The 18,083-nt window shown below is 40.7% G+C and overlaps 1 protein-coding gene across 1 annotated transcript; it reads left to right on the top strand.

The window, feature by feature from the left end:
* Nucleotides 1–6,681: 6,681 nt before the first annotated feature.
* LOC131856638 (uncharacterized) lies at nucleotides 6,682–7,158 on the top strand. Its single transcript, XM_059208490.1, has one exon. The coding sequence runs from the start codon at nucleotides 6,682–6,684 to the stop codon at nucleotides 7,156–7,158; it is 477 nt and encodes a 158-aa protein (XP_059064473.1).
* The last annotated feature ends 10,925 nt before the right edge of the window (nucleotides 7,159–18,083 follow it).

Here is an 18,083-nt window from a genome sequence, read left to right as displayed (position 1 = left end):
AAATTCACTACATGGTGTGTTTTTGTTCCCTTAAAATACTATTGTTGAAGATGTTCCTTCTATGGGGAAAGGGTGAGCGAAATGATTGTATCAGTGGCTAACAAGCAAAAATAGAAGTTGCAAAACCATAAAATAATCTTCATTATTTTAGAGTTGAATTTCTATTTGCGTTCTTCTAAATGTTAAATTAATTTCATTTCACTTAAAAATTCATGTACTCACATCACATAGTACTTCTTGCTACTATGCATTGGTATTAACCTATTACATATGGCTTTATTGTTGTATTTTATAATAGTGATGAATAAACCTATTTTCCCAAATGGCTAATGTTTCCACCCTTAGAATGGTGCCCTTATTCAACACACTAAACCTCTAGACCTTTGAAGAAGATTCAAAATTTATAATTGTAGATATTGTTTACATAGGTTTTTTAATCAACAACATGAAGATGTTTTGATTAGATAAAATTGAGAGAGGCTCAAACCATTACAAAACTGCCACGAGGCGCACAAAAAAGGGGGAACACACAAGTAGTGAGACCACTAAAACCAAAAAAAGGACATACTTTTTTTCGAAAAGAGGCTATAGCCGAAACAACAAACCAACATAACCTTGTAAAGGGAGCTTTTGATCAGAGCAATAGACCAATAACAACAACAGTTCGGAACCCACAAGACTACATAATCAGAATATAGGGGTTATGGCGGAACCTCAAATCATCATCCAAATAAAATCCCTTGTACTAGAAACAAAGCAACTAAGGAAATAGAGAAGAACCATCCTCTTAAAAAAAACCTTTGTACAGGAGCTAGAATAGCCAAAGGAGTAGACAACAACCATTAGATTTTGAAAGGCTTTTCGCATCCAAAGCCAACCCACAACTACCAAATGATCTCCAACAACAAGAAGAGCATCATCGTCCACAAGGAAAAGTGTAGCCATTATAGCATGGACTACCAACGTCAATGCCCAAAGAAAGGGAAGGGGATAGAGTGGAGCCCAACCCCAACCAAGAAGGAACCACAACAAACCCACCTTCTTAGACCACCTCAATAGGCCCTCTAGTTAGAAGATGCAATAGAAGCTCCAAGCAGAAGCAACCAGGAAAAAACACTTGTAAAAAAGAACCCCACGAAGTCATTGAAGAAAAAAATATGAAAATGAATGTAACTTGGGATTACACCTATAAAAGTTATTTTAGAGGCTTATATTACTATTTATTAATTTTTATAAATGATAGAAGAGTTTATGTAGAATTGAGAAAAAACATTTATTATTTTAGATTGTATGTCTGTTTTTGTCTATTGTACTTTGCAAGTTAGTATCGTCTTTACTTGAGATTAATGGATTTTCCTAAGTGCCTGTATTGTTCTTAGAACCATACATGTCATAAAAGATACAAATTTGTATCTTAAGACTTTTTGTTTCTTGTTTTGTTTTGATAGATGAAGTTATAAGAGAAAGTGACTTCCATATATGAATTAAAAAGGTAATATAGGAAGAATGTTATGACAAATAAAAATAATAATTGTTTAGAAAAGATTTCATGAAAGACTAAGGGTGGGTCTTATGGAGGGGGGGCTTCCTAAAAAGTTATAGGGGAAAGGAGCCAATAGTGGACATAGGACCAATGACTGTCATCTTTTTGTCAACCTCACCCCCGTTATTAGACATAGTAGGAGCCAAAAAAAGGGTAATGGAAGGTCCATTAATAAATATCACATGTACCAATAGTGGATAATTTTTAGCTTTTTTACCATAATTAGCCCATTACTGAGACATTTGTGCACCACTACTAGGACATTTGTGCATAACTACTGGGGCATTTGTCCACTACTATTGGCTATTTTGAGTTATCTACTATTGCCGCAAAGGTGAGTATGTATTGAACCACACTTTGAAATGACCATTTTTTGACCTTTGTGCACATAACGAATTCCACAGTGTGTATTGTTACTACCCACAAGCCAAAACAATAGCTTTAAGTAGTTAAGTCGCAGACGGAGAGAACAAAAAAAAAATCGTCGAAATCGGATGAACCGTTTAGGAGCTTAAGATGCGTGAAGTTAGCTATGTCCACTAGTAGCCCCTTTCCCCTAGTGGGTGTTGCTAACATTTTTTAGTATTGTTTTAAAGTAGGTGATCCCATGAATTTTGTAGTGCAAATTAGAGTTAAAATTTTTAAGTTCCAAAGTTTATGAAAGTTGGTGGTTCATGAATTTTATTTTCAGCATATTCAATTCACTTGAGTAAATAAATATTAAAGATTGAAGGAAAAACTGATAAAAATTCAAAAAATTCAAATGATTGACACAAAAAAAACTTAAAATAATAGAACTATTTTTTAGGCCCCAACATTTTCCATCTGCTCAAATCTAGGGGCTAAAAAATAAGTACTGTTATTTTGAAGAATTGTTTACATGGATATAAAGGTACTACCTAACCGTTGGAGGTTAAATCGAATATTATTATTAAACAAGAGAAAATAATATTAAATAAAATCTTCATATTAATAGTAATTTGCGAAAACCCTGTCAAAATATCCACCACCGCGTGAACTAATCAAGTACTTTACATTTCCATTTTTGGCGGGCCGCTCTTCCGAGATCTGGTCCACAACTCCAAAGCACCTCATTTTTTCACATAGACCGCCTATTTTTTCGTGGCATATCCGTTGGCTACAGCCTATAAATTTCCCTTTCCCCTTCTCATTTCTCCAAGCAAGCTTTGTTGATGCTCGCTTCTCCACAAATTCCACGCTTGTTTACATACACAGAGGCTGTATTTAGCTGTTTGGAGATCTTCCAAAGTTGCAAAGCTCTTTATTGTGATCTGTGATATAGTGGGTGTTGAAATGGCAGGAGCAGCACAGAACAGCATTTATGCCCTACTTTTGGGTGTGATAATGATGGTATTCATGATATCATCAGTTTTGGCTGCGGAGGCAGATGCGCCCAGCCCATCTCCAATTACAGGCGCTGCTTATTTGGCGGGGGCTCCATCTTTAGCACTTGGCTTTGTGGGATCTCTTATTGCGTTTCTGGCTTGTTTCTTCCACTGAATTTTATTTCATTACCAGGAGTGTTAATCGGATGGCTCTGTTATTATACACGGCTTGTTTACTTTTGATCTGCGTGCGACATAATGCAGTGGGTATTACTGTTGATTATCTAGTCACGATAGACCACTTCGCTAAGTGGTATTTACAGGATATTTTTTGTATTTTTTGGCCTTTAAGGAAATAAGGGGTCTTCCCAGGGGCCTCGTGGAAATTTAGTCTGTACCATATATGCCTTTCGGGCCTAATTTTTCTATTATAAATTTTAGTTCATAGAATCTAGTGCTCTAGAATTTTTCTAACTTTTTGGTGTTTTTGGAAAGAAATCGCACTCCATATTGCAGGCTTATTTGAGTGTGATTATTGGGTGTTTCTGGAATTAATGTACATTATGGATGGTTAGGTTATTTTGGCGAGATATTTGGGTGTTTCTGACGAACCTAGGAACATCGTTGGGTAATTTGTGAGAGATGTTTCGGTGTTTCTGGAGTGAGATGTTTGGGTGTTTCAGTGTGTGATGTTATTTGATTGTGTTTTGTTAGGTGTTTCTGGAATTAATTTACATCATAGATTGTTAGGTTATTTTGGTGAGATATTTGACTGTTTCTGAAATGAAATTCTGTAATGAATCTACACCCTACATTGTTGGTTATTTGTGTGAGTTGTTTTGTTTGTGGTGTGATGTTTTTAGAAAGAAATTGCACTCCATATTGCCTGGTTATTTGAGTGTGATTTTTAGATTGTTCTGGAATTAATATACATCATAGATTTGGTAGATTTTGGTGAGATATTTGGGTATTTCTGAAATGAAATTTTGGAATGAATCTACACCTTACATTGTTGGGGTTATTTGATTGTTCTGGAATTAATATACATCATAGATTTGTTAGATTTTGGTGAGATATTTGAGTATTTCTGAAATGAAATTTTGGAATGAATCTACACCTTACATTGTTGGGGTTATTTGTATTTGTGAGGTGTCTGGATGTTTCTGAAATGAATCCACAGATTCCACACCATACATTATTGGATTATTTGTATGAAATGTTTGGGTGTTTTTGGAATGAATCTACACCTTACATTGTGAGGATATTTGTATGAGATGTTTGGATGTTTTGAAATGAATTTACAGCTAACATTGACAGGTTATTTGTGGACAAGTTTGGGTGTTTCTGAGATGAATACCTTAAATTGCTGGGTTATTTGTATGAGATGTTTGGTGAGTGTTTTTTTAAATGAATATGCACTTAACATTGTCAGGTTGTTTGTGTGAGATGTTTGGATGTGTTCTGGAACTCAATTTTTTAAATATGAATACATACAGTATATTTATGGAGTTTGGTGTTGTCAAGGTATTTTACAGGCTTCAGCAGAGTAACAGGGCATGCGATGGAACAACAGTTTAAATAATGGTCTTAAACTATATTGGCCTAATTCCATTAATGGTTTAATCTTATGTATGAAAATTACATTAATAGGAATTCTTATACCTGGAAGAAAGCATCTGTATCCTCTAGTAGAGTTTACTGTTGCATATTTTTGCTCATAATTCTGCCTATAAATGCACAGATCTTGGTATTTATGCTAGGAATTGCTTCTATAATGTTCATGATTCACATCTGAAGACTAGGTAACTGGAGGAAGCCCCTTTATCCTTTGCTGAGTTTATTGATGTATTTTCTGCTCTTGTGAAACTCCTTATGAGTGCATTGTTACCTATATATTGTTGTGAATCTGGTGGCATGTAGTAATTTTGCTGTAGAAATCATAATTATGACTGATTTTTTAGGTAAAGCTGTTTTTTCCTGGTGCTCTGTTAACTGTTTATTGTTCTCTGGAGTTCTTGTCCCTTATAGATGGATAAAGAGAAGGCCGAATTCATGCAGACCCACAATAATATTAACATTGATAAATAGAGGTCATGTGATTGCCCATTAACTGGTTTTTAAATTCCCTTCCTATGATTGCCCATTAACTGGTTTTTAAATTCCCTTCCTATGAATGAAACCCAAATCGGATAAAGAGAATCTCGTGAGAAAAATGATAATTAATATAAATAAGAATATTAATTTTTGTTTCTGGATATGATCGTGTGTATGTTTTTTTTGCATCAATATGATTGTGTGTATTTTTTTTTCCATTAACTGGTTTTTAAATACCCTTCCTATGATTGTCCATTAACTGGTTTTTAAATTCCCAACCTATGAATGAAACCCAAATCAGATAAAGAGAATCTCGTGAGAAAAATGATAATTAATATAAATAAGAATATTAATTTTTGTTTCTGGATATGATTTTGTGTATGTTTTTTTTGCATCAATATGATTGTGTGTATTTTTTTTTGCATCAACCTTTCAGATAACATTATGCCAAAATCAGCATATCCAGAAACATCAGTTAATAACATTATCACTCACAATTTTTTTAACATTAGCTTACTTGACAAGTTCCCCACTTATAACTAAGGTTTTTAAGGTCACATCATCAAGATGTCCAAAACAATCCAAACAAAAAAGTGAGACCAATACTTGTGCACTAAGTTATGTTTTATTGGTTAGCTGATATGGCATCACATGTTTGTTGCTTTTTAGATATAAGAGAGATGCATTTCATTCAATTATATGGATAGCAATCATCATCAATAACAACTTTAAAGTCACAATTATTAGTGCAATATTGTCAAAAATATTGGGCATAAATCAACAAGTCCCTATCATATCTATTGGAAGTAATCAGCTACTTGGTCATTTTTCCTATGTGGTGAATCTGTATTTCCACTTGTATTTCAAATGTCTTAAAGAATTTTAAATTTGACTAGGATATTTTTAGAATAATTATTGCAATGGTAATTAGGTTACTTAGAAGTGCTTTTACACTATAAAGATCAAAAGATTACATAGTTATGATATTTGATGTAGATTGGAATGGAAGATGGCTAGATTTGATATCAAATGATTTTTGGTAGATTTATGAAATTTTAATTTGTATGGTTATGAATGGGATTGGAGGTGATTAGGGTTGGTTTTGGGTTTGATTATGGGTTTGAGAGACAACCATAAACCCAACATGTAAGCACATATTGAAAATAATGAGAGAAGAACATTTTCAATGCTTATAATAGATTTGTGAGTGAACCACTTTAGTAGAACGTTCAACAAGTTGCTAAAACAAAATTGATAGCACTAATATTCTCTCAAGTTAGCTCGCTCTCCCACTCTGCAAGTTCAAATTTCAAACCTCTCCTATTCATGGTGGTGTCTGTTGGTGGGGATCTCCCCCCACCACCCACGAACCCCGTTTTGGACCCTGCGATGCTAACATTGTCTGTCACAGGTCCCACGACGGTTCCTCCTTCTGGTCCGACGATGCCCCAGATTGGCGGTTCTTCTTTGGAGAGCTCTCTAGCCACACTCGTGGTATTTGATTCTGATCCTATTCCCGACGTGCTAGTTCTAACCAAGGAGCCTCCGATTGTTAACATGAAACTCAAAGGTTGGAAAAACGTGTTGGTCGGAAATATTGGGACTGTGGACCCCAACTTCGTCCTTGTCTACTCGCAAATTGAGGAGGGAACGTCTTTTGAGCTTCCTAACGTTGTTTTGGACGGCATTTTATAGAACATGGCCAATACTCTGGTGGGGAAGTTCTTCTCCCTACGCCCCATGGTGGAGATGGTCAGAAAATGGGTCAAGGACAAATGGAAACTGAAAGGGAGTGTTTCTGTTAGTGCCATGCCTGGCGCCCTCTTCCTCTTCAGATTCATTGCTGAGGAGGATGTCGCCCTTGTCCTCTCTGGATGCTGGTCCTATGATCGAAACATCCTTTCCCTCTGTCGTTGGAAGGTTGGCTTTGACCCTACGACTGACTTGCAGAAAACTGCTCCGTTATGGGTTCGGCTCTCGGGGCTTTCCCTTGAATACTGGGATGAGTGCATCTTCAAATGGATTGGGAACTCCTTTGGTTATTTTGTAGGTGTTGATGATATCATCAGATCCAAATCACGCCTGGTCTATGCTCGTTTCTGTGTTCAAGCTATTATGAGCATGAATCTCCCCAACTTCATAACCCTCAAATCCAGGCTTGGTAGCTGGACTTAAGCCCTGGTTTATGAAAATGTTACCCTCTTCTGCCAAAATGTCGCAAATCTAGGCATGTTATTTCCCAATGCAAGGCTCTGGCCCCATGTCCCTCAAGCTTAATGATCAGACCCAGGTGGAAGATTCAGTGCCAAATGCTCGTATTATTCATCAAGACTTGGCTGTGGGGCCTGTTGACACTCCTACTCCTAGCCCGGACCTGCCTCCCTTAGCAGTCGAGGACCCGGTTATGGAAGAATACCCCTTTGCTGAGAGTATCAACAACCTTCTCAAATCTCCTGCAAAGATTATGGAGGAAGCCTCTAATTCGGCCCAGAAGGAATAGTTCATCTCCCCGACGATCAGCTCGGTTTCACTGGTTGATCAACTAGAAGATAGTGAGATTGCGAGGGACCCCTCTCTCACCTCGGAGACAGCTCGCTCCCTGTTGGTGTCTCCCACCCTAAACCAGGGTATCCTCTCACCTAGTGCCCTTGGTGCGTCATCCAGTGGTTGCATGACTCTTGTTGATGAGGGCTGGATTACTCAAAGACGCAAGACCAAGAATGCAAAGCCTGATGTGGGGATGGATCTCAAAGCAGGTCGGCCATCACAGAGACTATCAAGACAAAAGGAAGCAGCAAGGGATATTGCCAATGGCAGGCACCGGACCTTGGAGACGTCCCTAAAAGGTAAGAAATGAAGGTCCTCTCCTGGAACATGAGGGGCCTTAACAACCCCCAAAAACAATATGCTCTTAAGAAGTGTATTTTTTAAAATAAAATTATGGTCCTTCTCCAAGAAGTTAAGATGTCTATGTCCTCCTTTTCCCTTGTTGCTGGGAAAATTTGGCCTGGTGCAAAGTTTTTTAATAGTGATGCTACTGGAGCCTCTGGTGGCTTGGTTACCATGTGGGACCCCTCCCATTTTTTTGGCAGTCTTCTCTCCTCCTCGGCCAACCTTTTGGTCTCTGAACTCTCTTCCCCGATGGACTCTTGCATTCTTGTTAATGTTTATGCCCCCAATGTCAGATCTGGTAGATTAAAGCTCTGGAACGACATAACTACTCTAATACAAAATAATGCCAATGCCCATTGCTTGATTGCGGGTGATTTCAACTCTCCTTTGATCCCCTCTGAGAAGTTGGGAGGCCTTCTAGAGTACTCTAACAACATGACTGATCTCGTTGACTTCATTGGTAGGAATGGGTTAATGGATGTGGAACTATCGGGGCAAAAATTTACTTGGTCCAATCTTAGGAAGGGAAAGGATCTTATTTAGGTTAGACTTGACATATTTCTCATCTCGGGCAACTAGGAAATTAGTCCAGCCTTGAAGCTCACTGCCCTCCCCAGAACGGTCTCTAACCACAACCCCCTGCTCCTTTGGAATACCACAATGCTGCAAGGAAGAATCATCATTTTCGATATGAAATAATGTGAAGCTCTCATCCGGAGTTCAAGGATTGCATTAAAAGATGGTGGAGCACCAACATACCTGGTACTCCTATGTTCAGGATTGCCCAGAAGCTCAACTTGGTCAAAAGAAACGTCTAGGGCTAGAACAAATACACCTTCGGGATGTCTTCAAGCAAAAAAAGGAGCTCAATAGTAAATTGACTGTTATCCAAGAGCGTATTGATCAAGGTGACTCCCTTGAAGCCACCCATATGGAGGAGGCTGCCCTCCAAAGAAAATGGAAGGAAAATTCCCACAAAGAGGAACTCTACTAGAAACAAAAATCCAGGGTTCAATGGTCAAAGAGGGTGATAAAAATACTTTCTTTCACAGATTTGCTACTATCCACAGATGTAGAAACCACATCTCTTCCCTCATGGACGACAACAATCAGGTGGTCAACAATGTTGATAGTTTGAGAAGATGGACTACCAACTATTTTGCCACTTTATTTAGGGACGATAATGACCTGGGGGGGCCTGCTGGGGAGGACCTTCTTAACTGCCTCCCACCACCCCTCTCGGTGGAACATAACAACCTTATTTTGGCCCATGTTTCTAAGGAGGAAGTCATTGTTTTTGCTATGGGCCCCTTCAAAGGCCCGGGTCCTGATGGTTTCCCCCCAACTTTTTTTCAAGATTTCTGGGATGTGGTGGGCCTTGATGTTGTTCTGGCTACTAGAGATTTTTTCAGATCGAGCAGGCTCCTTAACAAACTCAATCACACCTTCATTGCCCTTATCCCTAAAACTCAAGAGGCATCTACTCTCAAGGACTTCCGCCCTATCAGTCTCTACAAAACTATTTATAAAATCTTCAGCAAAGTTCTTGTCAATAGGCTCATACCTTTCTTGGATCCCTTGATTAGCCCCTCCCAAAAGGGTTTTGTTCCAGGTAGATAGATTCTTGATGCGGTCATCTCTACTCATGAGATTCAGGTAGACAGATTCTTGATGCGGTCATCTCTACTCATGAGATTATCCACTCCATGGATAAGTGTCATTAGCCGGGAATGGTTCTCAAGCTTGACATCTCCAAGGCTTATGACAAGGTCAACTGGAACTTCCTTTTCAAAGTTCTCAAAGCCATGAGGTTTGGAGACAAACTCATCAAACTTATTGGGGAATGCATATCTACAGTCACCTACGTTGTGTTGCTAAATGGGAGCCCCTTGGAGAAGTTCAGGGCCTCCAGAGGGATGTGGCAAGGGGATCCTCTATCCCCCTACCTCTTCATCATCCTTGTTGAAGTGTTGGCCTCTAACTTGAACTCTATGGTTCGTAGGGGCGCTCTTCTAGGCATCAAACCTGCCTCTACGACGCCCCCTAATGTTCTTCAATAGTTCGTTGGCGATACTATTCTTTTTGGTATCTCCTCTGTTTGGGAAGCTAAGGCTTGGAAATCCTTTTTCAACGCCTATGCTCTGGCATCTAGCCAACACATTAACTATGAAAAGAGCAGCATTTACTTCTTTCACACTAATGCCCAACTCCAAGATAAAGTCTGCATAATCCTTGGTTATCAAAGGTCCTCCCTCCCTGGCACCTACCTAGGCCTCCACTTGACTGTTAAAGATGTCTCTAATTCCTTCTGGATCTCTATCCTTGAAAGAATGCAGAAGAAGTTGGTTGGTTGGAAAGGTAGATTCCTGAGTAGTGCTGGGAAATTGCATTTGCTTTCCTCCTCCCTCCAGGGGATCCCTGTGTACTTTCTCTCTCTTTTCAAGATATCTGCGACTATGGCTGCTAAGCTGGAAAACATTCAAAAGACTTTCCTTTGGACGGGAATGGAAGAAAAGAAGAGGCTCGTCTTGGTTGGCTGGGACAAAGTTTGTCTTCCCAAGGCCATGGGCGGCTTGGGAACCCGTAAGATCTCAAGGTTCAATTGAGTAAAATTGCTTGGAAGCTTCTGAATAAGGATACAGATTGGAATAGGATCATTAGGGCTAAGTACCTGGGTAATGAGGACTTTTCCTCTATTCTGAAAGAGGAGGGCCTTCCTAGGGGTTCCAAAATTTGGAATAACATCTTGAGCTGCAGGGACCCTTTATCTCAGGGTTTGAGGTGGTTTATTGGAAATGGTAGGAACATTCTCTTATGGTTGATTGCTGGTTAGGAGAGAGACCCCTTGCTTCTTCCCCCTCCCTAAGACAGCTACAGGATGCCACCAAAGGCTTCTTTGGTGAAAGGGTCAGTGATTACTTCAATAATTGCACTTGGAGGGCCTTGGAGGACTATTGCATTGACCATCCCTTCCTCCTCCCTGCTGCTAGAGAGCTCTAGAAGCTTTTGGCCAGTATATTCCTCCCCTGTTTTATAGGGAGGACATACTTATTTGGAAGTGGGACCCCTCTGGAGACTTCTCTGTCAGAACTGCCTACACTAGCTTACTTAGGGAACATATTTACTCCTCTATCTAGAAAGAGGTATGGAATCCCCAACTCCTCCCCAAGGTTAATTTCTTCTGGTGGACTGCTCTCCTCAACAAAATCTTGACCCAAGACAACCTGGTCAAGCGGGGATTCCATTTCCCTAACAGATGCATCCTCTATAAAAATGATGAAGAAAGTCCTGCCCATCTCTTCCTCCACTGTGCCTTCACTCGAGAGCTATGGGGGGATGGTCTACAGTAAGCTTAATATTTGTTGGGTTATGAATGATAATTTGTTAAATCTATCTCAAGAGTTTCAGGGCCCCTCTTCCAACCACCTTATCCAACAACTGTGGAAGCAAATCCCCCCCACGTGAGCTGGTGTATTTGGAAGGAACATAATGACAAGATATTCAGAGACAAAGAGGCCTCTGTGGAAACTGTGTTTTCTCTATTCCTTAAATTGATTCTTGAGAATATCTTTGTTTCTAAAATTTGGATGGCGTCCAAGCCCCCCTCTACCTGGGACTGGGAAATTGCTAGACACTAGAACCTTCCCCCCTCATTCTCTCTTGTTGACTTCTAAGACAAAGCACGATCTGGTTCCCCCTAGCTACAAATTTTAAACTCAAATTTGATGGGGCTACCAAGGGGGCCTAGCTGCTGGTGGAGGGGTTATTAGATCCCATATGGGAGCCCTTGTTGCTGCTTATGCAGGTAACCTGAATGGGCATTCCTCTAATCGGGCTGAAGCAATGGCCTTAGCTTGGGGAATCCGCATTGCCCTCTCCATGGGAATCAGGATTATGGATATTGAGGGGGACTCTATGCTTATCATTGATGCTATCAAAGGGCGAAATAAGATTAATTGGACAATTGAGGGAACCATCAAGGACACTTTGAGGCTCATCTCCAGGCTTGACTCATTTAGAGTTATGCATATCTATAGGGAAGGCAACCATGTGGCGGACGCCATGGCAACCATTGGCCAAAACCTCTCAGGGCTGAGATGTTAGAGGAGTCACAACTCCCTCCCAGACCATGTTAACTTCCTTCTCTAGGAAGAGAAATCCAAACTCTTCACTAATGATTGAGTGACTTCCAAGTGCTTCCCTTACCATCCTCTCTTCCCTCGGGGCAGTTTGGAGGTGGTAGTTTCATAATTCAAACAATGGGAATATCCCTCTGATCTCTTTTGATGTGGTGGTGACTCGTTCGGCCAGGCTGGCGATGATGCACGCATTGTTGTGCTGGCATTTCACTTGGGCTTGCAAAGTCATTATGAGGTACGACTAGATTGGAAACGTGTTGGTTTCTGTCGCTATTTGCTGGCTCTTAATGCCTCGTAACCAGGAAATCATTTCTAAAAGTGACTTCATTTTTTCCCATGCGCCCAATTTCATTTCTCATTTATTGACGTCGGGCTCGCACACTTCCCATTTTCTCTTCTTGGCTTGCTTCTCGAAGGGTCTCTGCAACTTTCTTTGTTTCATGACTAAAGAAGCTTTGTTGGCAGAAGATATGGGGGGTGATAGAGTTAGATATGAACCGGATAATCCAGATGATTATAAAAATGACCCCCTGGTCTAGAACTTCTGTGTTGAAGGTGGGGTTGCCGATTTTCTGGATTGCCTGAAGGGCCATGATGAGCAACTCTGGGCTGCTTTCGCCTCCTCCTGGTCTGGGAGGCGAGTCTCGGTTGGCGGAATTGCTTTTGATGTCTCTGGGGAGACTATTGCCCAAGATATGAAGCTAACCCTTGATGGCCGCCGCTGGAAGCGTACCAGTCATGTTGCAAACAATGAAGGTTTGAAAGGGTTCTTCCGTAACCGTGAAGAACCCGTTAAGCTACAAGGTGGGTTTGCTCAGGAGGAGCTAAAGCACCCATGGAACATGATCTGCCTCATGATCATGAAGTGCTTCACTCTCGAACGCAGGTATAAGGTATTCTACTACTACCATTTGCCCCTCCTCAATCACTTCCGTAACAATGATTTGCTTTGTTTTTTGTTTTATTTACTGCACTATATAGAGAGCTTTGTTAAAGACACTATGGACCCCAAGCATGGGGATAAGCCTCCCTTCCTCCTCCACCAGCGCCTCATTTACAAGTTGTATAAATTCCATGAGGCTCTCTGCCCCCCCCCAGAAACTTTTGCTCTCTCAACCCCCCATGCTGACTCCCCAGCAGCTCGTGACCCTGTATATGGCTTTCCCTAGATTCTTCCAATATCCCCATGAGGGCTTTGTTATGACCACCATGTCCCTGCCTTCTTATGCCTCAACTGTTTCCTTATCGGCGGTCTCCCCTAGTTTAACTCTTTCTGCCTCTCCTAGTGCTTCTCGCTCCCTGTCCAAGAGAAAAAGAAAAACCCCCGCTAAACGCAAATGCATTGTCTTTGATGACTGTTGGTGTAAATAATTATTCATCATGGATATTATTACACTTACTTAAGTTTACTTAGGATAATGCATTTCATAGTAGTTTGGATATGAGACACTTGGCTGTTTGTGCCACATTGGGATAGTGTGTGTAGGAGAAATTCCACCTCTTATGGTGTTGATCTTGTTATTACACTATCATATCCACTTATTGTGGAGTGATAATTCCACCTTCGGTGGGTGATCCACCTCATGTGGAATATTATATTATTTCTCCTACCTACCCACACCTATTTCCTACCTACCCTTGTTTCTTATTGAGCCACATGTCATACTTGTGTGCTCATACATATCCCTAGCCTTGCCTATATAAGCAAGCTCATCTACATTGTATGTAACAAGTGGTTGATCATTTTTCTATTGATGAGAATACAGTTTATTCTTGTCCCATATTATGTCTCTATCTTGTACATTTCAATGACTTCTTGATCTTGGCAAAATCCAACATGGTATCAGAGCTTTTGGAGTCTCATTGATTCGTCTTGAAGAGGCATTATTGTGACGTCAAGAGGCAGATCTGAGGAGCAGCATCATTTGGAGGCGTCCTAGACCAGATCCGACCTCTCCATTGCGTCCGGAAGGCCATTTCCATGAATTTTGGTTATAAAGTTGGCCTATTTTGGTGAGGAAAATTTTTTTCCCCAATTTTGCTTATCGTACGGATTTTTCGAATATTCATATTTTTCAAAAAAAAAAAAAAAAATTCATTTCTCTGCAAATGTTTTGAAAAATCAAAAAAAATTGAAAAAAAAATTGAAAAATTCGAAAAAGATCAAAAAATTTTGAAAAGCAAAGCAAAAAAAAAAATCAAAATATTTTTGGGGGGTCCGCAGACCCCCCCCGTACCCGTTTTGCGCCCAGGACTGAAGACGACCGTACCTGACACGTCGTTTGTCAGCCGTCCTCTCCTCCCGCCGACGCCCGTACCTCGGCTTCCAGCAGCTTCCGACGCCCGACTGTTCACTCCGGCGTCCTTGCTCGTCTGTCGCGTCTCCTCCGCCGATTGCCCGCTCCAAGCTCGGCTTCTTCAGTCCCCGCCGCCTCCCGCGAGCGGCCTCCCCAGCTCCCGTTCCTGCTCTGCTACACCGCTCACAGCGACACCGGCAGCGCCTCCTCGGCGCCCCGCTCCCGGCCAGCGCCGCTTCCCCCGTCCGACGCTCCGCTCCGCCGAAGACCGCCCGCGCCACGCTCCGGTTTCGCCCGCACGTCAGCACAGCCACGCAGGTTCTTCGGCCAACTCAGCCAGCCACGTGGACCATCCGTACGCCAAGTCATCGCCCACGTCACCCTGCCACATCATCATTTCCGTACAGTACGGAACACCAGCCCGCTTTGCCACGTAATTCGTCCGTACAGTACGGACGTCCAGTCAGCAGATAAGCGAAGTTTTGGCGACGGTCATACGGCCGTCAAATTTAACCCAGTGTTTTGCTGACGTCAGCGCCACATCAGCAGGGTTTGGAAATTTTTTGACCCCCTCTCATTTGCATTTTTGATTTTGCAGTTCAATTTCAAATGGCCATAACTTGCTCATTTTTGCTCCTTTTTGGGTGCAATTTTTTTTGAAATGGGCTAGAATTTTGTGCTCTCCGCAGTGGTGAAAGAATTTTTTGATTTTGATGCACGGATTTTTCAGAAAATGCAGTTTTTGGTGACTATCCCTAAGTAATCCTAGTTTTTGCAACTTCAGAGGCTTCGTTTGGGGTCATCCGACCTCCTTTTTAGGTGCCGTTTTTTTTGAAAGTGCATATTTTTTCGTCTACTTTCACATGATGCTATCAAATTGATGTCATTGTAAGTAGAAATTGTACTTTCAGATCTTGGCCATTTTTGGCTATCTTGGTACTTGTATATTTGCTTGAATCTCAGTTAGATTCATTGCACTATTGATTGAAGTCTCTTGTATCTCATTTGGAAAGTTGTAAAATTTGCATCATAAGCCCACTTTGCCTTGTTTTGCAAGTGGCTCATTGTAATCGCACTAAGTATAAAGTGCCAAAATCATCACTTTAGGGGGGGTACTTTGATTGATTGAATTTGGGGGGTGTCTCTTGTGCTTTTGTGCTCTTGTGTTCTTTCTTTTTTGCTGCTATGGGTTCTTCTAAGTTTCCTCTCTTAACTCCACATAATTATGCTACTTGGAAAATTGATGCATGGAGTAAACTTATGGAAAAAGGACTCACTCATTACATTGATGGAACTATTGTTGCTCCAGCTGATCCTAAGGCTGATCCAGTTGGTCACTTAGATTGGCTCACTAAAAATATCATGGCAATTGGTACCTTAAGAAAGTATGTATCAAAGGATCTCATTTTTCATATTGAGAAATGTACTCTAATCAAGGATGCTTGGCAAAAGTTTCAAGACTTGTATGGTCAAGTTGATGAGATTAGGGGATATCAAATTGATAGTGATCTCACCATGTTAGATCCCAAGAACTTTGATACTATACAAGATTATGTCACTAAGGCAAATGAGTTGAGGGCACAACTCAAAGATTGTGGCATTGATAAAAAGGATACTCAATTGATATTCAACTTGATAGGGAAGCTTCCACAAGAATATGCAGCATTTGTTTCTAGTTTCCAAACTCATAGAATGACAATGGGTTCAAGCTACAAAATGCCTACATTTGATGCTTTCAATGAAATGTTGATGATGGAACAAACTAAGTTGATAAGCATGGGCATTCTTAAGGCTTCTTCTAAGTCTCAAGCATTAGTGGCAAATCAAGGAAACAAAGGAAATCAAGGAAAGGACAACTCAAACAAGAAGAAATGGCAATCAAAGCCTAAAGACAAAGCAACATCTTCTCCACAACAAGGAGATTCATCTTCTTCCAAGAAAGATAATTCACCAAAGAGAGAGAGACCTACTTGTGCTTATTGTAAAAAGATTGGTCATGAGGAACATCGTTGTCATACTAAGAAGATTGATGAGCTCACACATATCATCAAAAAGCATAACATTGATTTACCTAAAGTCTACAAAAAGGATGATTCATCAACTTCCACTTCCTCACATTCAAAAGGAAAAGGGCAAGCATTCATGGCTTCTACAAGTGGAAAAACTCAATCTTTTGGAACAAGAAAAGGACAAGCTCTATGTGCTACAACAAATCATACTTCAGAGAGATGGCTTCTAGATTCAGGGGCTTCTCATCATATGGCATCTTCACAGTCTATGTTCTCTACATTTGAGCCTTGCACCATGCCTCAGATTTTGATGGGCAATCATACATACATGGATGTGATTGGGAAAGGATCTATTGACATTGGGGATAACTCCTTCAATGATGTGTTGTGTGTACCCCACTTGACAAACAATCTCCTTTCTATCTATCAAATCACACATGGCGCAACTAAGAGAGTTGTGGAGTTCACACCTGACTCAGTTTTCATTAGAGACATGGAGACTAGAGCTATCATTGCAACTGGGGTGGTTGATCATGCATCTCGGTTATACTCCTTTTCAGATTTTGTTGATGATGATGATTTCACATTTAATGATTCTACACATGTTGATCACACTTATTATGATGATTCAGATTTTGAGGAGAACTTTGGACACTTGAACATGGGGATTCTCACATGTGACCTAGTTCTTGAGTCTTGTATTTCATCTCCTCATATTGATATCACATCACCTATTGCACCTGATTATGTGGATAGTGCGACAGTTTTGCCTTCATGTGATTCAGTGCAGCAGGATATACATTGTCTTCCAGCTTCAGATTCATGGGATGATTACTTGACAGATATTGCAGGTTTGTTTATGGAATCCTACATTGCAGATTTGGGAGACATCATTGATGACATACATCTTCTCTTTGATGAAGGTGATCCTTCTTCAATTGTTGCGAGGGCACACTCTGACCCTCTTGTTCATTCTCTACATGATCATTCTTTCGAGGTTGACATGATTGTGGATACTTATGTACAACAGTTGGAGGAGGTCTCTTTATTCTTTGAGGAGACACATGAGTCTTTGGATATTGTTCTACATCCATCTCCACTAGATGTTGGAATTCCTTTTTCAGCAGTATGGCACAGTTTACCATCTTTGGAAGGGGTATCTTTCAGCATCGACATGGGGACACTTGAGCAGTTTTCAGAGATTCCTTTCATCATGAGTTTTCTTCATACATCTTCCCTTCATGATTGGGGAGACTTCATGGATACACCTTTGGTTTTGTTTCTTCCTAAGGGGAGGAATGTTGTTCGACGTTCATGGAGCAGTTTCTTCATACATCGAGCTTCTATCATTGGTGCAAATTCTTCATTGAGGGAGGATCACAGTTTGACTTCTCTTCTTCTCTCATATGGGGGGGGACTTTTTCCTCACATGGGGTTTTGTTCCTCACATACTTCTTTGAGAGTTCTCTTGTATAGCTTTCATCTCTCTTTTGGGGGAGGGTTTTTTCCCATTAGGTTTTTCTCTCTTTCCCCACTTTGTGAGAGGTTTCATTGCATTGGTTTGCATGCATTTGCATTTGTGCATGGGTACCTAACATGGCCTTGTAGCCGGGACCCATCTTGCATTGCTTAGTTGCATCATAGACTTAAGTGCATTCCCCTAAGTTGCACTTAAGGGGGGGTGTTGGTGTAAATAATTATTCATCATGGATATTATTACACTTACTTAAGTTTACTTAGGATAATGCATTTCATAGTAGTTT

Source organism: Cryptomeria japonica, chromosome 1 (assembly GCF_030272615.1).
Source record: "Cryptomeria japonica chromosome 1, Sugi_1.0, whole genome shotgun sequence".
NCBI classification, from domain to species: domain Eukaryota; kingdom Viridiplantae; phylum Streptophyta; class Pinopsida; order Cupressales; family Cupressaceae; genus Cryptomeria; species Cryptomeria japonica.
This window is presented reverse-complemented; position numbering and strand designations above follow the sequence as displayed.